This window comes from Myotis daubentonii, chromosome 6, assembly GCF_963259705.1.
Source record: "Myotis daubentonii chromosome 6, mMyoDau2.1, whole genome shotgun sequence".
Classification (NCBI taxonomy): domain Eukaryota; kingdom Metazoa; phylum Chordata; class Mammalia; order Chiroptera; family Vespertilionidae; genus Myotis; species Myotis daubentonii.
This window is the reverse complement of record NC_081845.1, coordinates 95,175,354-95,201,025: the sequence shown is the minus strand read 5'-3', so window position 1 is coordinate 95,201,025 and position 25,672 is coordinate 95,175,354. Positions and strand designations below refer to the sequence as shown.

Genomic DNA, 25,672 nt, shown 5'->3' with positions numbered 1-25,672 from the left:
CCTCCCCCTTGCCCTGCAGGAGTCCCTCTTCCCGGCCCGCGTGGTCTACGACCTCCTGTTCTTCTTCATCGTCATCATCATCGTGCTGAACCTCATCTTCGGGGTGATCATCGACACCTTTGCCGACCTGCGCAGCGAGAAGCAGAAGAAGGAGGAGATCCTCAAGACCACGTGCTTCATCTGCGGTGAGGCCGCTTCCCGCCGCACAGGCCTCGGGGCCGGGCAGCCCTGGCCGGGGCGCGATCTGGGCCCGGGGCAGCCTCCGTTTGGCCCTTCCCTGGGTTCCTGAGGCCCCCGGGGAGCCCTGCCCTGGGGCTGATGGCTGGTTGGCTGTTTGCTCATCTCAGAATTGGGGACCACAGGCCCTGCCCGAACTTGGAGTAACAGGGAGCGGGAAAGGGCCTCAAAGCATTCCTTTGAACTCGCTCAACTTACAGAGGCCCCCCAGCCCAGGCAGCAGCCTCGAGCCTCTGGTCTCAGTCCAGGGCTTTCCCATCCCTGGTCTGAAGTGCTGGTCCCTCCTGCAGCCGCCGCAGGCTGAGGAACAGGTGTTGCCTGTAGGACAGCCCTGCTTCTCCGGCGTCCTCAGGTGCCTGGTGAGGGCTGCCGCTGGGGCAGGGCCGATGTCCACGCCACGTGGCTGCTGCTTAGTGCAGGGGATCTGAGTGTCCCGGAGTGGGCAGTGCCCGCACTCACCAGACCGGGCCTGAGAACAGGTGGTGTGTGCGGCCTGGGTGGCCCACAGGCTCCAGGAGGCGGGTGGTTTCACCCTCGCCCTCTGCACCCTCAGGTCTGGAGAGGGACAAGTTTGATAACAAGACGGTGTCGTTTGAGGAGCACATCAAGTTCGAGCACAACATGTGGAACTACCTGTACTTCATCGTGCTGGTCCGCGTGAAAAACAAGACGGACTACACGGGCCCCGAGAGCTACGTGGCCCAGATGATCAAGGTCTGGTCCTGGGAGGTGGCCGTGGCCTGCATGACTGTGGAGGCCTGGGGGAGGGGCGGGACAGCCGTGGGCACTTGGTGAAAGGCTAGCAGGGAGCGAGGAGGCTGGAGCCAGCCCTGGGGCTCTGCTGTCGAGAAAGAGAGAGAGAGAGAGAGAGACAGAGAGAGAGAGAGACAGAGAGAGAGAGAGAGAGAGAGAGAGAGAGAGAGAGAGAGACAGCAAACCCATCAGCCCCAGCGGCCGGTGTGATGTCCCGGGGCCGTGGCTGCTGCTCTGGATGTTGGGAGGGAATGTACTGTCGCGTTTGGGGTCAAGGAGAACATCAGTTCCAACGAGGGTGCATCTTCTGTGGCCGCGCAGCAGAGACTTTGGAGGCTGGAAGCAAAGGCCCATTCAGTGGGAAGAGTCCTGTTTGCTTGTGAATCTGCAATGTGAGCTGGTTGGAGTGCAGGTCTATCAGCTGGTCTGAGGCTCACAGCTTGCCCCACGGAACCAGAAAGCGGCTCGGTCCCTCCCTCCTTCCTGTCGTGGGAAACGCGGCTGGGCCATGGCAGATGCAGGCCTCCTGCTCCTGCTCCATCCGTCCCACTCGCATCTCCCTGGGGCGTGCGTGCTGGGGGAGGGGAAGGGGAGGAAGGACGAAGATTCGGGGTTTGGTGCGGAGGCCTCCCCTCCACCTCGGAGGGGCTGAGTGAACAGATGGTGCTGACAGCGGGAAAGGCCGAGCGGCTAATGGGAGCCAGCCTGTCCAGTGCAGGGCGCTGGCCGCAGAGGGCTCACTGCCAGCTCACTCCGGCCGGGGAGGACCGGGCATCGGCCTCCCCGAAACGTCCTGGGAGTGGGTGGCCGGGGCCGGCGGCACTGCTTGCTCACCCGCTGATCTTTTCAGAACAAGAACCTGGACTGGTTCCCCCGGATGAGGGCCATGTCCCTCGTGAGCAACGAAGGGGAGGGGGAGCAGAACGAGATCCGGATTCTTCAGGACAAGCTGAGCTCCACCATGAAGCTGGTGTCCCACCTCACCGCCCAGCTCAACGAGCTCAAGGAGCAGGTGTGCACCCAGCGCCCCTCCTCCCGCCCCCCCCTCCCCCCCCCTCCGCCCTCAGCCTGCACCGGGCGGCCTCAGGCCACCCAAGCTCACAGCCCAGCCTGCCCTGCGGGGGAAGGAGTAGGTGCTGGGGCCTGCATGTCCCCCATGTCCCCCCCTTCTTGGGTCTGGGGTAGAAGACGGGTCCCAAACACTCCCCTCTGTGGAAAGCTAGACTGGGGGTGGCAGCCCATCCCCAGCCCCTGAGACACAGCACCCCCTCCATCGGGCAGCGGCAGAGGCGAGGCAGCCCCTTTTGGGTGGGGCGGCTTCCCAGCTGCACAAAGCCAGGGCTGTGACAAGTGAGCTGAAACCAAGGGTCTGGGGCTCCATCTCGCTGCCTGAGGGCCTGGGCCGCCGCCAGTGCTGAGCGGCAGCGGGGCCCATGGTGGGAGGGCGGGCGCCAGCCCCTCGCAGTGTCTGTGCAGAGGGTGCCGGGGGCCTGACCTGTTGGCATCGTTTAACCAGATGACCGAGCAGCGGAAACGCAGGCAGCGCCTGGGCTTTGTGGACGTCCAGAACTGCATGAGCCGCTGAGCCCGCGAGACCCGCCGAAGCCTGCGCCGGCGCTGGTACTGAGCTGTGGCTGGGAACACTGCCCTTCTCTCGGTCGGGTGGCCCAGCCAGCCCACCAGCTCGAGGCCAGGTGCCCACCCAGCCTCCAGCTCCTGCTCTGCCAGACTCCCCCGAGCCAACCCGGGTGCTGGCCAGCACGGAGGGGGAGCCCTTAGGACTCAGACACTCACTGGGACTCAGTTTACCTTATTGCCTTAAAGACGTCTCTTAGAGGATTGCTTTGTCCCTTAAAGCAGTAACTGACATTCCTCTACTCCTGGGGGCGGTTAGGAGTGGGGTCACCTCTTATTCCAAGCACTACGTTTGGTTGCTGCCCGCCTCCGGGGGATGCTGTTGCCGGGACACTAGGGCTTTGTTACTAAGTTATTCCCGGGTGCCCAGCCCCGCACGCCTCCTGTGCCTCAGGTCTGCCCTAGACAGTGCAGACCGTGTCCCGGCCGCCCTCGGCGTGGCCCAGCCTCAGCCCCAGCCCCAGGGGCCTGCCGGCGGAGGGTGGAGGCCCTGCTCCTGGGCCCTGCCTCTTCCTGGGCCTCTGGGGGTCACAGTGAAGGGGCAGGGCTGGGTGCGTGACAGTGGCTGGTTTTTGACCGCTTGTTTTTTCTCCTTTTGGTGTAATGTTTTACAAATCCTTTGGCCTGAGAACTAATATGTTAATTACCTTAAATAAATTAATATAGTTCATTAGAAAGGGCTGCCGTTTCCTCTGGCCCCTGGGGCTGTGGGGCTGACGTGGCCCGCTGGCCCGGCCTCACCTTGGCCCTGGGAGAGGCTGAGCCGCCATCGGGGACTACACACAGGGTCCCCGGACGAGCTGGAGCGGTACTGGTGTCGCCGGTTCGGTCATGCCCTGTGCCTGTCGTGTGCGTCCCAGGACGCACTGGAGCCCACTTGGCTTCTTCCCCATGAGCGCTGTGGGTCCCTGCCCGCCCGCCCTCAGCTCAGTCCGAAATGGGAAGGCCCCAGTAAGAGCTAAGGTTCCGTGGAGCAGAAAGGTGGCCCGTGTGTCCTGGCCTCCCACAGAAGCCACCACAGCCCCAGGCCCCGGCCACGGCTGTCTGTAGCTCCACGCTGCCCCTGAAACCAACTGGAACACAGGTTTCCTGCAAGGCCGGGCAGAGGACCAGCTCCGTCCTTCTGAGGCCTGGGCACAGGGCCGACCACCTGCCTTCTTCCAGGTTGGCCTGTTTTGGCTATTTCCCAGGAGCTCCCAGCCAGACCCCCCCCCCCCGGCCCCCCAAGGGGCTCCTATGGCTGCACAGGAAGCCCTGGCCTGGAGGCCGGCCCCTTCCCTTCCCAGGCCCGGCCGGAGCCCCTGCCTCCTCTCCCCTGGAGACGTCCCACCCTGACCGCGGGCGGCTGCTGGGCACGCCTGCTCGGGCGCAGCTTTCCCTGGAACGGCGCGGTGTCCTCTGTGGGGCTGGCTGAGGTCCCAGGCAGCGGCGCGGGGGTCAGGGAGCTTTATTTATGACGGCAATACACAGACTTCACTCAGGTCCGCGGGCGAGATAAGGACTGAGCCCAGGCCTTCTGCTTCTCCTCGGGACTCCGGGTGGAGAACTTCTCCTGCAGTTTCTTCCACAAGCCTTTATTCATGTCCTGCAGCTCCCCCAGGGTGTCTGCAAAGGGCAAGACAGAAAGGAGGCTGATGTCTAACATCTGAGGCCGGTATTGGCCCCACGGGCCTTCTTTTCACACAGTCTGTCCCTGAAAAAGGGGTGTGTAGACCCCACTTCTCAAAAGCAAGTCAGACAGGTCACAGGAAAATAACGCCAGCGTGGACTGAGCACTCGTGTACCGGGGCCGGCTCAGCACCCCCCCCCCCCCCCCCCACTCAGCACCAAGCCACGCCCTCGATGCCTGGGCTGCACGTGCGTGGGCAGATGGAGACAGTAAGGTGTGTGTGGCACAGGCGAAGCTTGGCCTATGCCACACACCCGACCGTCTCCATATTTTAGGGGTAGAAACAGGCAGAGGGAGGTTAAGCAAGTTGCTCAGGTCGCACAGCCGGAAGAGGTAGAGCGGGATCTGAACCCGGCGCGGTGGGGCCCCGTGCTGTGGAGCTGAGCAGGCACCGGGGAGGGAGACGACCTGGGCAGAATCCCTGCCCGTCATTCCCCCACTGGGTCCCCTCCAACAAATTCCTTTACCCTTTAGCCTCAGGCTCCTCATCTACAAAGTAGGGAGAAAATACCAGCCTCAAAAGGTGTTGAGGATGAAAGGCAATCGTGGAGGCAGCTTGCCTGGCACCTGACCTGCACCCAAGGAGAGGGGCCATCTGCATGGCTATGACGGCAGCAGGGGGCTGGTGGGAGGCCATGGGCGCCTTAAGCATGCGTGTGTGCACGCCCCCCCCCCCCCCCCCAAGGAACCAACGCTGGGTTTCTCAGTCTTGGCACTATCCACATTTGGGTTGGGACAGAATAATACTTTGTTGGGGCGCTGACCTGTGCATTGTAGCATCTTAGCTTCTACCCACTAGATGCCAGTAGCAACCCCCAAACTCCACCCCCACGCCCAGCTGTGACAACTAAAATATCTCCAGACACTGCCACATGTCCCCCAGGGACCAAAACTGCCCCGTCAAGAACCACTGGTTTAAAGTTTCTCCAGGGCTAAGATTTTACACCTAATCTTACCTGTATATTAAATTAGATTTCCCCATAACATTGTCCAAATTACACAGCCTGGATTTTTAACTTAATAAAACTTGTAGAGAAAAGGAATGGCTTTTTGGAACTAAAGGTAGCACATTACTTACTAACACTGACTGTTAGTGGTCTCTTGACAATTAGGGCACACGGCCCCTCAGCCCAGAAGTCCAGGTCCCTTTGTGGGGCACAAAGCTGGATGCTGAGGGCTGAACCCCCCACTACAAGCCACGAGGCTCTTCAGTCTCCCATGATCCCAAGCCCAAGGTGGACACACTTGGGATCCAGGCCAAGGCCAGTGGCCCGGCCTCAAACCCTCTCACTACAGACACTGCACGGTGTTTTCTTGGCCCCTCAGAGGAGACATCTGGAACGCTGACCGGCGGTCACAACAAGGCTCTGAGGACGGCTGTGAAGGGGAGCGGGCGGCAGGCTTCCAGGAGGCCGATGGAGGGGAGCCTGCACCTCTACACTGCGGCCTGAGGTCAACGAAGGGCAGAGGCTGAGAGCTTATTTCCTCTATAGTTTCAAGTTCAAACTTGGCTGAAACTCTCCAAGTCCTCACAGTGACCTTGGGCATCAGTGCGGGAATTTTAAGACCCTGCCTGGAAAAAACCTACCCCGTTTCCCAGGGCACTAATGAAAACAGGGCAGCGTTGCTACAACAGCAGGCGACGCCACCAGGTGTGCGTCTGCCCGGAAGGTAGTTTTCTGGAATGCCAGAGGAGCAGGGAAGAGAAATGTCTGGAGTGCCGCCGCAGGTGAATGTTTCAGGGCCAGGCCCTCAGAAAAGGGTAGCCTATTTTTGCATATGATATCCTTGCAAATAAAAATAGTAATTTTCCAGAACCTGCCTACTTCAACCCAGGGTTCCCCGTCAGTGACAATGGAGGTGCGGAAGTGCGGAGGGCTGGGCTGGCCTGGGTATTTCCTTCTTGCTAATCACAGTCTATCAGCGACTCCAAAACATGCGCAGTTAACCCACAGACCATGTCCCTGGGGCCAGATAAGGCGCAGTGGATAGAGCCGTCCATGTGCACCAAGTGGCTTTTTGTTTCAATCAGAGCCCTCATTGTTTCTACAGCCCTCTTAGGACCATACCAATAAAATTATTTTCCTTCCATCCTGATTTCAACTACTTCCTTTTGGCGACTACGCATTCCCGTCCCTGCTGCTCAGCCTTGCCTTTAAAAGCTCTAAGGATGGATTTCTCTTTAAAACAACGCTGCTGACCTTCTCCATAGTCTATGGCCAAAGTGTAAGGGCTGTTGCTTCAGAGGCTCCTCGGTGTCCCACAGGCAGAGGGGCCTCCGTACCTGTGGCGAGGATCAGCTTGTACTCTTCCAGGGTCAGGCCGCTGAAGCTCGTGTCCCGCGGGCGAGGGTACTGGTTGCGGCAGAGGGGAGGAGGGGGGAGAGGGTTAGTTCAGCAGCACCACCTGGGACCTGCCAGCCTGGAGAAGCCTGGCCCTGACTGCGCGCTGGGCCGCCAGAGGGTCTAGAGACCAGAGGCCCGGCAGGCGGAAGAGCAGCGCCACCTGGAGGCCCAGATGCGGCCTTGCAAGTACGGGCATCACCTGCGGCCGGCGGGCGGCTCCCACTTGAACTCGCACAGGATCCTCCGGGCGCGTGCAGGCTGTCACTCAGGACCGGGCTGGGCCCCCGAGTCTCTAACCAGCTCCCAGGGGAGGCCCCGCTGCTGCTCTTGGGCCGCACACTGAGCTGCGAGGACTCAGAAGTAACCCTCTTCCACGCAGGCCAGGCACTGGCCATGCACAGGGTGGGGCCAGGTAGGTTTAGCTGCTCACATGAAGATAACACAGTAATTGATAAGTAATAACACAAGAGTAATCTCTGTGTTTCTCGTACTCACACCCTAAACCTACGTGGCCCCACCCTGCATATGTGGGGAATTACTGAGCAGTTTCAAGCCTGAAAACCACACTCAGTGGGATCTGACAGAAATCATGAAAGGCCGAGGGTGGCAGTGTGACAGGGCGCGCCCAATCACCCACCTGTCAGCGGGGGAGGGTGGGGGGGCACTTTCACCAGAGCACACGGAGAATCTCAGATCTAAGTCACCAGACACGCCCAGAAGCCCACACTGGCATATACATTACGGCTTTTATTCAAGATTATAAATAGCGTTTACTTAAGTGACCTGAAAGCCTCCATGAGGTGCCTTTGTTGGCTTGCTTGAAATTACTGGTTACATTTGAAAGTAGCAAAGCTGACATTCTTTACAAAACACTGTGTAACCAGATTTTCACTTGTTCTTCTAGGTCAGAGGGCGGGGGGCATGACAGGCTGTGCCCACTCACCTTGTGTTTGTAATAGTTTGAATGGAGTCGTGCTAAGCTCTCGTACATCTCATCGCAGGCCTCAGGCTCTGCCACCTGAAACACAAAGAACCCCAAGGCAGTGAGCCAGTGAGCCCTGCCTCCGGCCAGTCCCCCCAGGAGGCAGTCCCCGGGGGCAGTCCCCGAGGATGGCCAGCAGCTCACCTGCCCAACTCCCCTCACTGCCCACTATTAAACATCACCTTCATGGGGTAATGGCTCCACCTCGTCCACTCCCAACCGGCAGAACACTTCCGCCAGCTGGCAAAGAAACATCCAAGCATCTGTGCCCTGTGAACCACCACCCAGGTGCAGTGGGAGACGCCACATCCCATGTAATAAAAGTATAATATGCAAATCGACCGAACGGCGAACAGTGGAACAAGGACCACGCTATGACGCCCACTGGTGCCAGGCCAGCCAAGGCCGGTGCGATGCGACTGGTCGGGGGCCTGGCATCGCCTCATGATGGCCCCGCAGAGGGAGGCCCAGGCCCCGACCAGCGGGCTGAGGCGGGTGGGCGAGGCCTCCCTGTGAGGGAGGCCCAGGTCCTGGTGGAGGGAAGCTGGTGCCGGCAGCCGAGGGAATTTTGTGCATCGGACCTCTAGTAAACATAACACAGGAAGGGCGCACCGCATAAGGGTGCAGGGCAGTGTGGGCTCCGGGAAGCCGGAGGAGGGTGTGTCCCCGGTGTGAGCGGTCAGTGTATGGCAGAGTGCGGCTAAGCTGGGCTCTGAAGGGTACATGGGAGGGAGCCTTGCTGGCGGAGGGGTGGGTGAGCCAGGCAGGGGAGGCAGGAATGCTGTCTGCGTTAGCCCGCCCTCTGGCGGAGGGTCCGAGCGTGCAGGGAAAGAACCTGGGCGGAGGAAAAGAAAGCTCTTCGAGTTAAACCTTCAGTGTGGAATGTATCTCATAAAGATTCTCTTATGAAACGCAAAGAGGCTCATCTGGCCCTTCAACTGTGGAGGGGGAGCTGCTGAACTCTGCACGGGAAGAACATGCAGAAACAAGTGTGCTGAGCCGAGGTGGCTGCACGGAGGGAAACGAAGAGGGAGTGAGGTTAGGCCCTGCTGGGAAGGGCGAGGCCCCGGACACGGAGGCCCTGAGAGCAGAAAGGGGAAAGTAGGGAGATGTTCTGGCCCTGGCTGGTTTGGACAGAGCGTCGGCCTGAGGACAGAAGGGTCCCGGGTTCGATTCCAGTCAAGGGCACATGCCCGGGGTTCTGTGCAGGAGGTGGCTGGGGGTGTGCAGGAGGCAGCCAATCAATGATTCTCTCTCATCATTGATGTTTCTATCTCTCCCTCTCCTTCTCTGAAATCAATAAAAATATATCAAAAACAAAGAAATATTCTGGGTGCCCAAGACAGCGCTGCCCTTGCTGGAAACCAGGGAAGACACAGATGAGAGCGGTGATTCGCCCTTGACACCTCCCTCAGCTCCCCTGCCCTGCCCTTGCTATTATTTATCTATAGTTCCTTACATTATTCAGCCAAGACTTCTGAAAGCTCCCCAGAACAAAACTTCCTCTGTTATGTTTTTTGCCAGAATTCAAATGCTGGATTTTTCCAACTTAAATCCTTTCTCGAAGAAGGCAGAGCACAAATAAATCAGTAGTTAAGTGTCTTAATAAGGCTGCTCGCTTCTGCCTCTGTGCGTGTCAATGAGGTGCCCACTTCAGGGCCAACAAAAAGATGATCATCCATCGAGTTCCACCTGATCCGTGCCGGGGTTCAGCCACTCATCTCGAGAAGGGCCAGGGAGCACATCAGAAGAGAAAGGATTACGGGCTGAGGAGGTCGTGTTTGTTGGGTAATAATCAAAGGCATTGTCTGAGTGGATGGGGGCTAAGGGCTGGAAAGAAGGAACTGATGGGAGACTGTGACAGCCGAGTCCCTGGGCATGCGGGGGTGGGAAAGGGGTGTGTGTGGGGGGGTGGCATTTCCAGGGAAAGCCCAGAACCCTGCAGCACCCACTCGGGAGGGGAGTGGGAGCCTGTGTCTCGGGCAGGGCGTGCACAGCCAAGAGTGAACGCGGAGACAGAGGCACGGGAGACACCAGCACCAGGTTTTAAAAAGCGTTACCTAGCAGCTCTCTGTGGGGCATGCTGTGCCCTCCCCACCCCTCCCCCTTTCTCTCCTAGGCTCCAAGGGCCCTTTTTCTATCTACAGCTCACTTCTACCTCTGTGACTTTCTAAATAAAAAATATTATTAAAAATAAAAATAAAAATATTATAAAGATTACTACAAGATAATTGAGCATTTCAACTTGTGCTTGCTCTCTTCATACCTGCAGAGATGTGTTTGCTTATAAGTCTCAAAGACACGCCTTGGACCCAAACCGCCTGGGCCTGAATCTTGGCCTCATCGCCAACCAGCTCTGGGATGTTGGGCAAATCCCTAATCTCTTCCTGTCCCTGACTCTTCAAAATGTCCCCCACGTTTGCTGTATCATTCTGTGTGTCTACATACATGTATTTTTCTTCTGCTCCATTTGAGAATAAAGTGAAACACAACGCCCTTCACGCTGTAAGATTTCAGTATGCTTCCAGAGAACAAGAGCCTTCTCTCATATGACCACAGTTCATCGATCAAACCCAGGGATTTCACACTGAAACAGCACTTTGCCTGGTGCACACAGGTAAAATTCTGTCTCAGTAATAACTTTTTAAATCCTCATCCGAGGATATTTTTTCCCATTGATTTATAGAGAGAGTGGAAGGGAGGGAGGGCGGGAAGAGAGAGAAACATTGAGGGAAGAGAGGCTCATCATTTGGTTGCCTCCCACATGTGCCCCAACTGGGGCTGGGAAACCTGCAACAAGGTACGTGCCCTTGACCTGGGATTGAACCCGGGAGCCATTGGTCTGTGGGCCGACGCGCCAACCACTGCGCCAAGCTGTCCAGGGCTCAGGAATAATCTCTATAGGAAAAGAAGTGCTTTGGCCCAGGATCGCCTACTGCGTTTACCTGTCACATGCATGTCTCCTCACAGCGGGCAGCTCCTCGGCCTGTCTTTGTCTTTCAAGTACTGACATTTTTGAAGCGACTGGCCAACTGAGCCTTTCTTCTACAGAAAGGATAATAATGGCCCTGCCTCTGAGAGCGGAGGGAGGGCGGTGGAGCAATGCCGTGCTGACTGGGCCCTGCAACCTCATGGAGTGAGGGGTTAGTCTTGTTACTACTAGGAGTCAACAGCCGTGTGACACAGGCCTCTTGCCCACAACGACAAGGAGACGGAGAGGAGGTCAGGAGGGTGCTGGTGATGGTGGATGAGGGTGCGGTGGGTCCAGGGAGACCTGGCAGAGGGTGCCGGTGGGAGCGAGCGGAGTTACCCGAAGGACGCGGGCTCTCCAGGCACAGGACCAGGGAGCACGCGTCCAGGGCGCCCAGGGGTGGCAGTTAGGACATGATCAGCAGATCAGTGCTGCCGTGGACTGCTGGGGCGTGGCTAGAAATGGTGACGAAGGAACCGGAAAGCAGATGTCACTGCGGACCCGCCCACACCGGCCGGGACCCTGAGACTCAGCGGCATCGTACCTGGAGGTGGGCTCAGAGGGGCTCCAACACTGGCCCCTGCTCTCTGCCTGCCGCACCTGCTCTTCGGATGCCCCGCCTGCCGCCCTCCGGGGGCCGCCCCGACATGCTCTTAGGAGAGGCGGCCACTGCTGACTTGCCTTCCTCCCGGCGCCTCTCTCCGGGGCTCCTGCCACTGCCTGTGGGTCCACCGAGACAGGGCGTCCTCGGCACACCCACGCTCCCACCAGCTCCTCGCCCTCGGAAACCTTGCCAACACAAGTTCCTCTCCTGCTTCTCTCACTCCTCTAAGGGTGGGGATGTGCCAGAGGGCTGCTCAGCCACCTCCTCCTACCCTCAGGGGGTGGGCAGGGCCGCAGGGTCAGAGAGGACAGACCTCACAGAGCACTGCTTCCAGGAGGGCAAAGAGCAGGGGGTCTGAGCGAAAAAACAGCGACCCTCTGGGCTCCCGTGACCTCTTAAAATCCCTTCAGCAATACAGGCTGTTAGATGTGTCACATAGTGCCTGGAGCCCACTACTATCAGAGCAGGAACCAAACACTTCAAACGCCTGTAAATAATCAATCACCAAAAATGAACCTTCACCCAACTTCCCACCTGGGGTCAGAGGTGTTTCTATGAGGCCGTGGAAGTGCTTCGTGGAGGTGATGAGTTTGCACTTGCCAACGTCTAGCCGAGTTATCAGAGCCACGGCCACTTCCGGTTCCGTCACACCCAAGCCAAGCTCAGCAATTAAAGAACAGTCTTGCTTACTACGGAAGAGGCCATCAGCGGAACACTTGTCTGATTCCAGAGGCCCACCACACCTGCGCCCTGCGCTCACCCAGGCTCCAGCACAGCACTCCCGGGTTTGGAATAGTTTGCCGGATGACACGAACGCGCACTTCTGGAAACGTCCTTATGCACAAGCTTTAAACGACCTGATTGTGCATTCACACCTAATGAGGTGGCGGGCATCGTGGGCTAAGAGCACAGCTGCTGAAGAAGGCAGGCGGCACATTAAGAAAAAGTCAGCTCTGCTCCCGAAACGTGAGTACATAGATGCTCAGCTGACGAGGTGCCCTCCACGGCTCTATTTGGCTGCTCTGCATTTCGCCTGCGCAGCCGCCATCTAATGCGGTAGTTTTCTCTTTACCACATTAAACTTTCATACTTAACAAATGCGCCGGCGCCGCAGGCATGGACTCTGATTTTCAAAATTGAATTTTGGGTGGTGCGGGCAATCGGTGCAGCGGCCCCTATTCTAGCCACACAAAGGGACTCATAAGCACTTTGGGGAAGGGCGATGCAAATTGCTTTGCCAGTTAAGACAGAGCTGGATTCAGTCCGGGAGGATCTATGAATAAAGGTTTCATGACTTGGTAATGAACTGAAATGAGTTCATCCTGTTATGGGAGCCCATTCCCTGCGATGCAGTTGAAAATGCATTTCTTGGGCACCTATTACGCACAGTGCTCCGCCAGGAGGCTGTGGGAGGACATGAGGACCCAGCCTCAGCTCTGGAGAAACTGCAATCACGGAGGAAACAAGACCGGCTCGAATTAAGAAATCAAACATGGCCTGGCGGCCTGTAACTGAGTGCTGGGTACAATCAGAGCGGGGCGCCAGGCCTGGCCAACGGGCAGCCGTGGCTGGGGGGCCTCAAGTTCCATGCAGTGACAGTTCAGAGTGAGGGGCCGCGAGTCCGACCTTTGAGGGGTGTAGACTTCAGAGCTAGACCTGGGCGGGGGCGGACGGGTCAGAGGACTGACTGGGAGGAGGAGGCATGAAAAGGCACCAGGCTGTTCAGGGCAGGCAGGGTCTTGAGCCAAGCAGTGCTTCTAGGACCTGGGAAGCCACCAAATTCTTGGCGAGCCGTGAGTTTAGGGGAGGACGGTGGTACACTAGATTCTCACAGGCTAAGGACCACTCGTTTCATGGCCGATTTGGGGGGCAATGAGAAGACACCCTTGTTGAGCCGGGCACATGTGGTGAGAGCTGAAACACAGGCTGGCACCGGGACCAGAGGGCAATGAAGGCCTCACAGAGCTGCCTGCCACCGGTCCAGGAGGCAGCGGGCGGAGCCCAAGATTTCTGAGTAAGGTGGAGACTCGCTGAAAGTGAGTTTACCCTCTAGGCCAGTGGTTCTCAACCTTCTGGCCCTTTAAATACAGTTTCTCGCCCTAACCGGTTTGGCTCAGTGGATAGAGCGTCGGCCTGCGGACTCAAGGGTCCCAGGTTCGATTCTGGTCAAGGGCATGTACCTTGGTTGCGGGCACATCCCCAGTCAGGGGGTGTGCAGGAAGCAGTTGATCGATGTTTCTCTCCCATTGATGTTTCTAATTCTCTATCTCTCTCCCTTCCTCTCTGTAAAAAATCAATAAAATACATTAAAAAAAACACAACAGTTTCTCATGTTGTGACCCAACCATAAAATTATTTTCGTTGCTACTTCATAACTGTAATGTTGCTACTGTTATGAATCATAATGTAAATATCTGATATGCAGGATGGTCTTAGGCGACCCCTGTGAAAGGGTCATTCGACTGCCAAAGGGGTCGCGACCCACAGGTTGAGAACCACTGCTCTAGGCCAAGGGCCATTTGGATCTAACATCATTCACCGGCCATACAAAATAATCAACTGAAAAATTAGCCTGCTAAAAAAAATAACATAAAAAACTAGCCTGTTATATTTGATCAAACATTTCGTTATCTCACCCTGGCAGGGCTGTTCCCGCCCCTGCTCTAGGAGCACACGCACAGGAGTGCCAGCCTGGTCCCACCGGCCTGCCCCCTCCAGCTCCACTCACTCTCACCGCTCCTGTCCGGCAGGGGGTTCAGTGTTATTGCTGGAAAGAGCAGAACCTGCCCTGGCCGTTCCTCAAACGCTTGGCTTCAGGGGCCCACACACGAGGGTGAGCCACGCTGAGATGGCGCCACCACTGCCAGGTCCCTGCCACACCTCAGAATGCCGCAGACAGGCCCACTGCCAGGTCCCTGCCACACCTCAGAATGCCGCAGACAGGCCCACTGCCAGGTCCCTGCCACACCGCAGAATGCCGCAGACAGGCCCACTGCCAGGTCCCTGCCACACCGCAGAATGCCGCAGACAGGCCCACTGCCAGGTCCCTGCCACACCGCAGAATGCCGCAGACAGGCCCACTGCCAGGTCCCTGCCACACCGCAGAATGCCGCAGACAGGCCCACTGCCAGGTCCCTGCCACACCGCAGAATGCCGCAGACAGGCCCACTGCCAGGTCCCTGCCACACCGCAGAATGCCGCAGACAGGCCCACTGCCAGGTCCCTGCCACACCGCAGAATGCCGCAGACAGGCCCACTGCCAGGTCCCTGCCACACCGCAGAATGCCGCAGACAGGCCCACTGCCAGGTCCCTGCCACACCGCAGAATGCCGCAGACAGGCCCACTGCCAGGTCCCTGCCACACCGCAGAATGCCGCAGACAGGCCCACTGCCAGGTCCCTGCCACACCGCAGAATGCCGCAGACAGGCCCACTGCCAGGTCCCTGCCACACCGCAGAATGCCGCAGACAGGCCCACTGCCAGGTCCCTGCCACACCGCAGAATGCCGCAGACAGGCCCACTGCCAGGTCCCTGCCACACCGCAGAATGCCGCAGACAGGCCCACTGCCAGGTCCCTGCCACACCGCAGAATGCCGCAGACCAGGCCTCAACCGGGCGACTGAGAAACAAGACTATGTGAGACCTCTGCATTCTGCTCTGAGTGGGAATGTCGTTTACGTCACGCAAGCCCGAGACCGAGTTCAACTTCTTTCAACGGCCGCCAGAACCGGAACCTGGGTAGCTCACAAGGACCCACTGGCCGGCGAGCCCCTTCCTGTGCCCCTTCCCAGGCAGTTCCTCAGAGCTGTGCCCACGTCAGGGAGGGGGTGCTGGGTGCAGGCAGGGCTCTTTAGGAAGCTGCTTGTCACCTAATGAGCTCATTAGAAGGATTTGCTCCTTTCCCTGCGCTTAAGTCAACAATGCCCGTGTGCGCCACCTCCCCATGAGGGGCTTCTTTTATTACGCTCTCGGTGCTGCAGGGAGCACGTGTTCTCTTCAGGAAAATGTATTCAAGCGGCAAACCCCGTGAACAGGCTGCACAAGAGGGTGGGTAGAGGGTGTAAGAGGTGTTGGTGTGTCCCTGCTGCCCACCATCCCTCCCACCGGGGGGTTTGGGGTGGGCCGCGAGACTCCCCAAGGGCAACCTGAGGTGGAAAAATGGCGGCAGTGGCTTTTGGACTCTGGTTTCGAGTCTGAACGAACTTGTTTCCCAGTGAATCTGGCTTTTCTGCGCTGTGTCGCACCGAGGCCCAGCTTTCCTCACGCCCTCCCCCGGAGCAGCGGCTGGCCACAGGGAAGCAGGTGGGTCAGCACAGGGAGATGCTTCGTCCGCTGCCCAAACTGCATGGTCTGAAAAGGTCTGAGCAGGGAAAGGGGAAGAGAGTGGCCTGAAGTTCATGGGAGGAGAGGCCTGACAACAAGAAGAAACAGCGCCGGCGGCCAGCTGAGGAACCACCTGGCACCACGGAGGCCAGCGGAGCAGGCCGGGCAGCTGCCCCTGCCACTCAGATCCCAGAGGCCCCTGAGCACATCGCTTTATTTTCAGTTTTGTTTCCTGGCCTGTAAAATGGAAATAGCAATGGCTACTTGACTCAGCTGCACGAAGGATTAAATTAAATGAGATCATGCGAGCAAGAGCGTTCAGTGTCACGGCCAAGGCGTAGGCGGCCGGGGCTGCCCGCCCCTCTCCTCGAGGAACAAAAAGGCTGTGGAGCAGAGCTGCCTCCCTCCCAGGCCCGTCTTTCTGGCAAAACCAGGGGCAGCGCCACACTAACCAGCCAGCGGGGCTCATGCCTGACCCCTTTCTCCTCAAGGTCTGCGTAACTGACCCAGGCTGCCCCCGGGAGTGCCGCCAGGTGCTGCCTGCATTCCAGAAGGGGCTGCTCCCTCCAAAAGCGGCCAAGGCGTTACTCAGCCCAAGCATGGCCTCAGGTGACATCAGGATGAGGTCCCAGGGCAGCGGTTGCGAGGAAAGGGCCTGCTGCCACCATGAGCACTGGGATGCGTGCGTCAGCTGCTCTGGAGCCACGGCCTGAGCCAGGACCGGCATCTGCGCCATGACTGCTACCTGTGTGCCTTCCACCCATCAGAGCTGTCTCCCTGGTGAGACAGAGATGACCATCTCTACCCTCCTCTTCTGGCTCCTCTGAGACTCAGTCAAGTAGGTGCAGGTGACACTCTCACCTCTCCAAGGAGGTCGCCCTCGTTGGCCTCTCTGCTGGCTGCGTTCACCACCTGACTTTCATTAGAGGGAGAGTCATGTGTGCCCACTGTCAGCCTCTTGGTGGTCGGGGCCAGATTCTGTCCCTCATCTGCGGTTCCTGTGGCGCCCCACAGTGAGCTCTCCCTCCATTCTCACCACTCAGTGTCACAGGACACACAACTATCCCCCTTGCACTCCTCACTTCCTCTCCATCTAGTTCTGCTACATCTGCAATAGATTCCAATGATCCGTCTCATCAGCCATAACCATTCATTTATGTATTCAGACACCTATCCACTGTCTTTTACGGGGAATGCGGGGATAAACATGGCAATATCTCTACTCTCAGGAAGTTCACACTAAAACCATGTAGGGAGCAGAGTCCTAGAAAGTCTATGGGGTTGGCAGAGTTGGGACTTGATATGATCCTTGCCTTCAAGGCCTTTATGCTTTGGGACAGCAAAAACCAAGAGGTATGAGGGCCCTCAGGGTAGTGTGACCCCTGCACCCCACCCCCCAGCTCTGAGCCACTCCAACCATGCCCGGCACCCACTCAGCGATGGGTTTCAGAGACGTCACTGGGCATGTTCTTGCTCCAGTAGGGGAGCTGGCTTGGCTCTGTATTGGGCTAAGTTGCAAAAAAACCCAAGTTCCTGCTTTGATAGGTCATGGCTAAACTTTGAAAAGTCATCTCTTTAGGCTGCGTGTGTGTATATCACGTTTCATATAGCTGACCTCTGCCTTAGCCCCAGGCTCAGCTATCCCACTGCCTACTTGACATTTCTACTTGGAAGTAAGTCCACTCGGTATCTCAAGTTTAACATGTCTACACCAAACTCGAGATGTTTTTTTCCACACCCCACCTGTTCCTCACCTAGTCCTTCCCATCTCAGTAGATGGTACCACCTTTCACCCAGTTGCTCAGGCCAAAAATATCTAGGTGTTATCCTTGGTTCTTCTTTCTCTTTACCCCACATCCAATGTATCAGCAAAACATAAAAAACATAAATTAGGTCACACCAGTCCCCTGATAAACACCCCCAACGGCTTTTCACTGGCCTTACAATAAAATCCAACTCTTAACCATAGCCTATAAGATCCTACCATGCCTGGCTTCTCTGACCTCAGTTCTTAGCAAACTCCATTTTCATTCAAAACCCTCCAACCACCATGGCTCTCTCTGTCCTCTAACGTGTCAATCTGCTTCCTGCCTCAGGACCTTTGCACAGCCTGAAATGCCTAATCTGTGTGGCACCTCCTTAGTATGGCCTTATTTGATTATCATAACTAATATTATCTCTTTATGATGCTACTCAATTTTTTAAATCCTCACCTGAGGATACTTTTCCATTGATTTTTAGAGTGGAGGGGGGAGAGAGAGAGAGAGAGAGAGAGAGAGAGAGAGAGAGAGAGAGAGAGAAATGTCGATGTGAGAGGGACACATCGATTGGTTGCCTCCTGCATGCATCCCGACCAGGGCTGATTGAGCCTGCAACTGATGTACATGCCCTTGACTATGAATTGAACCCAAGACCCTTCAGTCCATGGGCTGACGCTCTACCCACTGATCCAAAATGGCCAGGGCTGCTACTCTATTTTATATCTATAACAGTACATGTGACCCTTGAACAACACAGGTCTGAAATGCACAGATCCACTTATACACAGGACCATATCTATCTATCTATCTATATAAAAGCCGAAGCAACCAGCCAACTGGCTGGGAGCTATGACGCACAACCACCACCCAGGGGCAGACACTCAACACGGAGCTGCCAAGCTGCCGTGACTTGGCAGCTGTGGTTCTTGGGTGACGCACCTGGAACCAGAGAGGAGGGAGCCCGATTCCGGAGTGCGTCACCCGAGAACTGCCCTCTCGCAATCCGGGACCCCTCAGGGATGTCGGAGAGCCAGTTTTGGCCTGATCCCCGCAGGCCAGGCTGAGGGACCCCACCCGTGCACATGCACCGGTCCTCTAGTATCCAATAAATATGTACAGTACTGTAATTGTATTTTCCTTATGATTTTCTCAGTAACATTTTCTTTTCTCTAGCTTCCTTTATTGTAAGAATATAGTGCATACTGCATATAATATACAGAATATATGTTAATTGACTGTTATCAGTAAGGCTTCCAGTCAACAGGTTATTTTTTTCCAGGTGGGGGTGTCAAAAGTTATACGTGGATTTTCAACTGCTGGGGGTGGGTGCTGGTGTCCCTAACTCCAAGCTGTTCAAGGGTCAGTCATATTTACCTGGACTGCCTTATGTAGCATCCTTGCTTATTTTGTCCAGAACTAAAATGTAACCTTAATTTTCATGTGGTAAGACCTCCCCTGATTCACTGCCGTCTCTCCAGCACCTCGCACAGTTCCTGGCACATGGCGGGTGCTCAATAAATACCTAATCCACAAATGAATGAATCCCGCGCTGCAGCAACCCGGAGGGGAGCGAGACCGGAAGTCTGGGACTCAGCCGGGAGCATGGCTGAGGGCGCACAGCCGCCGCACGGACTTACAGGGGCCGGGGGAGCATGGAAAGCTTAGCGGGGCCTGCTGAGGTCCGTGCACAACACTGCGAGGTAGGGGGTCGAGTCAGGGGAGAAATAAGCCTACGGTTGTCACCATCCCGACCGGCGGCGTGGGTCTCAACCTGGCCGCACCTTGAATCATCGGGAGCGTTTACCCCAGAGATACCGATCTGCTATTGCTGGGTGCTGCGGACACTGGTAGGTTGTTAAAAAGCTGCTCCGGTAACTCCAAGGTGCAGCCAGAGGAGAGCGCGGAGCACAAATAGGTCGTCGCTCTCGGAGGTTCCCCCCGGGAGAGCGGGGTCCGCGCACGTGCCGCCAGGGAGGAAGGGCGCGCGCATGCGCGGCCATCGCCGCCGGCCAACTACTAGGTCCCACCCCTACCTCGTTCGGTCCTCCCCTCGCCCGACCGCCGCCCCGCCGACGGCGGACCCCACAGTCCGGTCACCTGGGTGTTCTCTCCCTCCCGAAACGCCTGTGCTACCCGCTGCCGCAGGTAAGCGCCCAAGTCCCGGCCCCGTTTGGTCTCGTCCACTGGCCATTCCTCACAGAGCTTAAGAAAACGCCGGTAGCGGCCGGCCGCCATTTTGGGCCCCGCTTGGCCCCGCCCTTGAGGGAGGAGTCAGCCCGCGCTTGCGCACTGGGGCCCGCAGGCTTCCCGAAGGAGGGGCGGGGCGGGGGAGGAGTGAGCATGCGCACCTTGGGGCGCCCGGCTCTCCGGCAGGGGCGCTACTGGCCTGTGTCTGCGCGCAGACCTCACCAGCCCGCGTTCTCCTGGAACCGGCCCAGCAACCAGGGCAAGTCCGACGCGGAGAACCCCAGGGACAGCTTGGCTCCTCTTTTTCAATGACTGCACAAGCTCCAGACTAAAAACCCTCCTGGGAGAACCGTGCTCATTTGCATAAGCGAATACATTTGCATGTAAATACAGGTTGTTATTGGATGAAGATGTGTTTGAACTTAATCACGCATTGTGCATACGCGGCTCGCACGCACCCCACCTCCTGCCGCATTCTCTCCTCGCAGCGCCTGTGCCTGTGGCTGCCACAGCTCCTCCTTCAGTGCTCCTCGGCCTGTCCCTCCCAGCGCCCCTCCCCAGCCAGGCACTTTCCCCCAGGAAGCACACATTTCCCAGCTGGAGCAAAAAAACTCGGGAAAACGTTTTTTAAAAAAACCAAGCCTTCACTGTACATCTCCATGTGGAATGTACCAATTTTTCTCTTCAACAGACACCCACACCTTCCAGGTTTTCCTTGTGCCTGCCGTCCTGCTCAGCCGGACTTCCAGGCTGTAACACCTGGCTCCCCCCCCCCCCCCCCAGCCTTTCTTCTCACCCCCTACTTTGTCCAGGAGACTCCTGCCTTGAATAGGGGGGTGAATACACAGCCCAAACCCGCAGATCAGAGGCGGAGGCCTTACACTGAAGCGTTAGAGAGTGCTGGGGAGCTTCGAGAAACAGACTTCTAGCTGCTCAGGGGAGCAGGGGAGAGATCAGGGTGCACCTGGAGGAGATGGCATTTGGCTGGGCCTTGAAGGATGGTTAGGATTTGGGAAGTGGGAATGGAAGGACCCTGAGCTGCAAGAGGCAGGGCGGGTGCGGGATGGGGAGAGAGGAAGAGGGAGGAGGCTGATTTGAGGAGAGATCAATGGGAGGTTTTAACAAGGAACAGCTTTGCGCTGTTCTGGAGGCGGTAAGAGTGAAGATCTATTGAATGTAAGTGCAGGTTGTTACTGGATGAAGTCTCCCTCTGGGGATCCAGGGTGTGCAACGCCCACTTGAAGTGAGTGAGTTCAGGGAGGGGTGCCCACCTGAGGTAAAGAGAGTTCAGGGGGAGTGGAAATGCATGCAAGGGCTCCCCCACCATGTCCCAGCCCGACTGTACCCCTGCTCCATCCTCAGCTGCAATTACAGACTCATCGTTTTGTTGGCTGCCCCATGGCTCAAAGGGCCAGGGTGGCATCTGCTGTCAAGCTCCCGGCACCTAGGGCTGTGCTGGGCCCTGAGCCGTGTTCTGCCCGAGGTCCGATCACAGCTGTGGCTTTGAAGAGCACCTGACTAGCCTCGGACAGCTCCTGGGAGGCAGGGACGGAGGTCCCCCTGTCTTTGGCAAGAGGAAGACGACATTAGGTGGCAGTGAATGGTTTTCACCCCCCTTGAGCCCAAGTGCAATGAGAGGCTGAGAAGAGCCGGACGCCAGGGGAAATCCAAACCAGTGCCTCCTTTGAAGGCCCCCCTCCAGCCCAGCAAGCGTCTCTGGTCAGGGTAGGGCTGTCCCTGGTTCAGACTTCCCCGCACAACTCTCTTCCCCCACCAGAGGCGTGTTTTTGTCTTGGTGGTTTAGTAGTGGGGCTTTGGACCTGCGTTGGAATGTGGGCTCATTCATTCATTCATTCAGTCATTCATCTAGGACTGATCTGTGTAATTTATGGGGGCTCCATGCAAAATGAAAATGTGAAGCTCCTTGTTAAAAAATGACTGAGATTTTCGGGACAGTAATAGAGAGCATTAAACCACATTTGGGGCCCTTCACAGGTCACACACCCATGAGACCTCCCTGCGCTGTGGTTGGTGAGACTGACAAGAGCCCTATTCTGGGGGTTTTACCGACAAGAGCCCTATTCTGGGGTTTTACCTTTACGTGGGGGGAGACAGCCAGCAAGCATGCACTCACCCTGGTAATGGTGCTTTACATGTATGAAGTCATTCACTAACTGAGCAAGATAATTTCAGAAGTGATCAGTGTCAGGGCGAGATCAAGGCAGAGTGTTGGGAGAGGGGTCTGGGTGGTGGAGGGGCTGTGTGTGAGAGACCTGACTCCCCGAGGGGCAAGAGCGGCTTCCAGGCGAGGGGCAGCGGTTTGTTGTTCTATCGGGCGGGTTGTTTACCTGCTCTGCGCTTCAGTTCTTCATCTGGAAACGGGACTTCAGTGATGAGTTAGCACTGCTGTTCGCTGCGTGCCAGGCACTGTGCCACCTGCCTTACACACACTGGCTCACAGTCCTCGCGTGGCTCTGAGGTGAGTACCACGACTGCCTCCATTTTACAGAGGTGGAAACTGAGGCCCAGCGAGGATCCGGACTTGCCAAGGTTGCCAGCCGGCAAATGGCAGATCCTGCGCTTGAGCCCCAGCTGGCCGGCTCCAGAGTCCACGCTGTTGCCCTCTTCGGCCTCCTTGAAGCGTTACGGTTGTGGACTGCATGTGTGATGAGTTTCTGTGCGAGTCGGAGTTTCCTGAGGGGCTGGAGGGTCCCCTCTGGTTTGCTTTATGTGGTCTCCAACCCCCATACCCCCATGTCTCCGTGGGTGGTTGGAGCCGAGTCTGGGCTCACTGGCTTGTGGGTCACCCAGTGCCATTCTGGGCACATTAATAGGCACTGGCCTAGGATGTGGCTTGGCCAGTCCCAGCCCCCAGGGAGTTGATGACCCTTTTAACACCCTTGTGCCAGCTGTCACTCATTCCCCACTGAGCACAGAATGCAGCCCCCTCCTGGCTCCTTGAAAATCCCACCGGGGCTCACCTGCGGAGCCCCTGGGAGGGGGACCGGGCTTTCTGGGGCTGTGACCCCTCTTATAGAAACAAGGCACCGTCAGCGCCAGGGGAGGAGAGGGCGGGAGAGAGCCGGCTTCAGTTTTCCGGTTATGATGGCCCCAGTAATGGAGATGCTGAATTGCACATGTACTCGTAAATCACTTGAAAGTAAAAATGTCGTTTTGTGGTGCTGGTGTTAGTAATGCAAAGATTTAAAAGGAATTAAATACTTAGCTGTATTGTAAGGCCTGATTGCCCGATTTTCTTCTTTGAGCTTATTCACCTGGAGGAGATGATTGGCTGCTACACCCACATATGTTACCATAAACGTGGGCTGGGACCTGCATCCGCGCCATCCCCTTAAAGGTGGCTGCGGCCCTCGGTGGCGGAGAGCTCTTTTTAGGATGCACAGGGGTTTGAGGGGTGCTGGATGGCCTCGGGGCCTCCTGACGTGCACCCTGTCATCTCCAGAGCCCCGGCCCTGTTGACACATCTTGTCATCTGCCCCTGGATCTGCCTCCCTCCCTTCACTCTGCTCTCTGGTCCATGTGCCCAGAGAGGCCACCCCTTCGGGCCCCTTCGCTCACAGCACCTCACTCAGAGGATTGGGAGAGAACATGAGAATAGAAAGCCAGGTCTCCTCACCCACTTGTTCCCACCCTCACCCCTGCTCCTATAAGCTTCTCATTTTTAGAGGCCGCGGGAGCAAGGCCAAGGGCAAACAGGAGCCGGCTTCTGGTTTTGTTCTCTGATAAGCTGTCAAACTTCCTGTCCTTTTTCAGGGCAGCTGAGTGGGAAGGGAGCCGTTCTGAGCAATGGTGATGAGAAGGCCGGCCGGCAGCTGCAGACAGCCTGCCTGGGGCGCTCAGCTTGGCATTGCCCAGAGCTGCTTCTCCCTCCCTCCCTCCCTCCCTCCCTCCCTCCCTCCCTCCCTCCCTCCCCTCTAATTCTTGGCACCCAGGCCTTCATTTTAGATCTTTCCCCATCTTGTGTTTTATGTGTTTGGCCACAGAGGATGCAGATTTAAATCCAGTCAGAGTTTAGATCATGTTGAAGAGCCGCTGCTGAGTGCTTTATGAGGCTGCTTCCTGCCCTTCCAGCCTGGGCTCAAAGGCTCCATGCAACTGGCAAGAGTGATGGGCTGCCCGGAGGCCCAGAGCTTCCTGACAACAGTGCGGGATGGAGAAGCTGCATTAACATCCTGTTCTCTAGCTCCCCCTTCAGTCGCACCGGGGCTCCAGGGCACGGAGGTGGGGCTGGGTGACCCTCCCAGGCGGCCTGTGCTGCCGTGAGGCGGTCGGGAGCAGGTTGCTGTCCACATCACCCGTCTCGAGGATGAGAGTTCCCGTGGGGCGGATAAGGAAGCAGGTCGGGGAGATGCTAGTAAATCTACCAGACTCGGGGCACACTCGCCATGAGGACATGGCGAGGGGAAGGGTCTGGTCAGCACTGCAGCTCTGGTGCTGCCAGGCCCCCGCGGTCCCCCACGCGCCCTCTGGCTCTTTATGTCTCCGTTTCTCCCTTAAGTCCGGTATCACTTAACATGCGGGTTCTGGAGAAAGAGGTCATGGTAGAGGCTGGATTCTCACCAAACCCACTTCCTCTTCGTAGGCACACAGTTAAGCTACATCTCAGCTTCTTGGCATCCGGGAAAGGCCGCACGACCGGTTCTTGCCCACGGAATGTTCTCCATGCTGGCTAACGTTTAGGCCTGTGGGTGAGGATGGTGGTGTCACAGGATGGAAGGAGCCTGCGTCCCTGGATGACTGTGTGGTTCAGAGGCGCTCTGACAACTACATTGGATTGTAATGCTAAGCTACTGCTATTTGGAGATGGTTTGTTATAAAGCTAGTCTACCCTGATACCTGTGTGTTCTTCAGTTCACACAAGAAGAGAGCTCCCCAGTCTGGGAGCCTCCTGGTATGGAGGCTCTTAGGTGCTCCAGGTGAGGGGGAGCTGTAGGGGGGGAGGTTCTGAGGTCTTTTCTGTTCTCATGTTCTGGGGTTTCTCCATTTCCATCTTACTCTCTCTTGGTGCCCCTGTCCATCAACCTCCGTGGCCAACACAGACCACATCCCTGAATGGAATGCTGGAGTCCCCATTCCCGTGCTTGGAAATCCATTCCTGGAACACCTGCCCTTTTTCACCTTTCACACTTGCCTCCCTTTCAAGGCACAGCTCAAACACCACCTCCATGATCACCCCCTGTGGCTGCGAGCTCTCCCTGCCTCTGCTCTCCTGGTAGCGCTCCGCACAGCTGAGCCCCACACCCTACGAGCACCTGTGGTATTTTCCTATGAGGGTCTTTACTCTCGCTAAGGCTTAAGGTGTGTAAGGAAGCCATCTTGATCCTCACACGTCCTTGTTTCCTACACAGGCCCTAGCATTATGCTGTATGTACCGGGCACTCAGAAAATATTTCCTGGATGGATAGATGGAAGAAAGGAAGGAAGGACAGGTCACAGAACTCACGAATGAGCTACTTGGCCAGATTTTTAAGTACCGCCACCATCAGGCTCACTCTATTTTTCTACTCTTCATTTCTACTACCCCCAGTCACAAAACCCCATTCTGAATGGGTTGGTCTGTCCACAGACTCATGAACATGCCGGACTTTTCCTCACTCCACTCCCCAACCCCTCCCCGTCCACCTTCAGGGTCCAGATGAGGTCGCGCCTCCTCCCACCGTTTCTGTGAAAACTGCTCTCAGCAGACGTCTTCAGCTTTAAACTTCAGGGTTGCTCCTCTGCACCACACAGATCCACCTGTCCCGCGGGCACTGTCTGTGCAGTTTGTTGTCAGTTATGTGTGTGATTCTTGCTTCCTCAACGAGAATATAAGCTCCCCAGGCTGGCTCCTCCCCAGTGCTGAGCGGGACAGCAGGGAGTAGCTGATGTTCAGTACAAGGACCCTGGCTGATGGCTGCTCACCTGGGCTTTGTCATCTGTAAGTAAACTCAGAGTTCAGGTCGAATACATACACACGCCCATCTCTTTTTTCCATAACTGTCTGTTCTCCCTCAGGCCAGATTTGCAATAATTGTGTGGGCTCCTTCAGCTGCGTTGTTGAATCTGCAAAGCTTACCCAGATTTCCAGACCGTGGTGACCCCTCTGAGTCCTGTAGCCAGCTTTGTCCCTTGCAACAAACTTCACTTTTGTTGGGGGCCTTTTCAGGAGGAGGTGGGAACCCGGGCTGGGCCTCTAGTGAGTTGTA

The 25,672-nt window shown here is 56.9% G+C and overlaps 2 protein-coding genes across 2 annotated transcripts in view; one reads left to right on the top strand and one right to left on the bottom strand.

Moving 5' to 3' along the window:
- The window catches only part of ITPR3 (inositol 1,4,5-trisphosphate receptor type 3), a 66,534-nt gene extending 63,246 nt beyond the window's left edge, over positions 1–3,288 (top strand). Inside the window, exons 55-58 of the mRNA XM_059701964.1 lie at positions 20–185; positions 791–951; positions 1,841–2,002; positions 2,507–3,288. Coding sequence (XP_059557947.1) covers positions 20–185; positions 791–951; positions 1,841–2,002; positions 2,507–2,575 — 558 coding nt within the window. The 3' untranslated portion in view covers positions 2,576–3,288. The remainder of the gene's footprint in view (positions 1–19; positions 186–790; positions 952–1,840; positions 2,003–2,506) is intronic.
- Positions 3,289–4,055: 767 nt separating this feature from the next.
- LOC132237458 (ubiquinol-cytochrome-c reductase complex assembly factor 2) lies at positions 4,056–19,553 on the bottom strand. Its single transcript, XM_059701967.1, has 4 exons — positions 19,377–19,553; positions 7,583–7,657; positions 6,579–6,648; positions 4,056–4,230 (listed from the first exon to the last, which is right to left on the bottom strand). Exons 1-4 carry the CDS (start codon positions 19,512–19,514, stop codon positions 4,103–4,105), a joined length of 411 nt encoding a protein of 136 aa, XP_059557950.1. The 5' UTR covers positions 19,515–19,553; the 3' UTR covers positions 4,056–4,102.
- Positions 19,554–25,672: the final 6,119 nt, after the last annotated feature.

Coding starts and splice junctions, on each gene's coding strand:
- LOC132237458 (XM_059701967.1), bottom strand. CDS start 19,514: ATGGCGGCCGGCCGCTACCGGCGTTTTCTTAAGCTCTGTGAGGAATGG. Junction 7,658..19,376: donor GGGAGGGAGAGAACACCCAG/GTGACCGGACTG, acceptor TTTGTGTTTCAG/GTGGCAGAGCCTGAGGCCTG. Junction 6,649..7,582: donor CAAACTATTACAAACACAAG/GTGAGTGGGCAC, acceptor TGCCGCAACCAG/TACCCTCGCCCGCGGGACAC.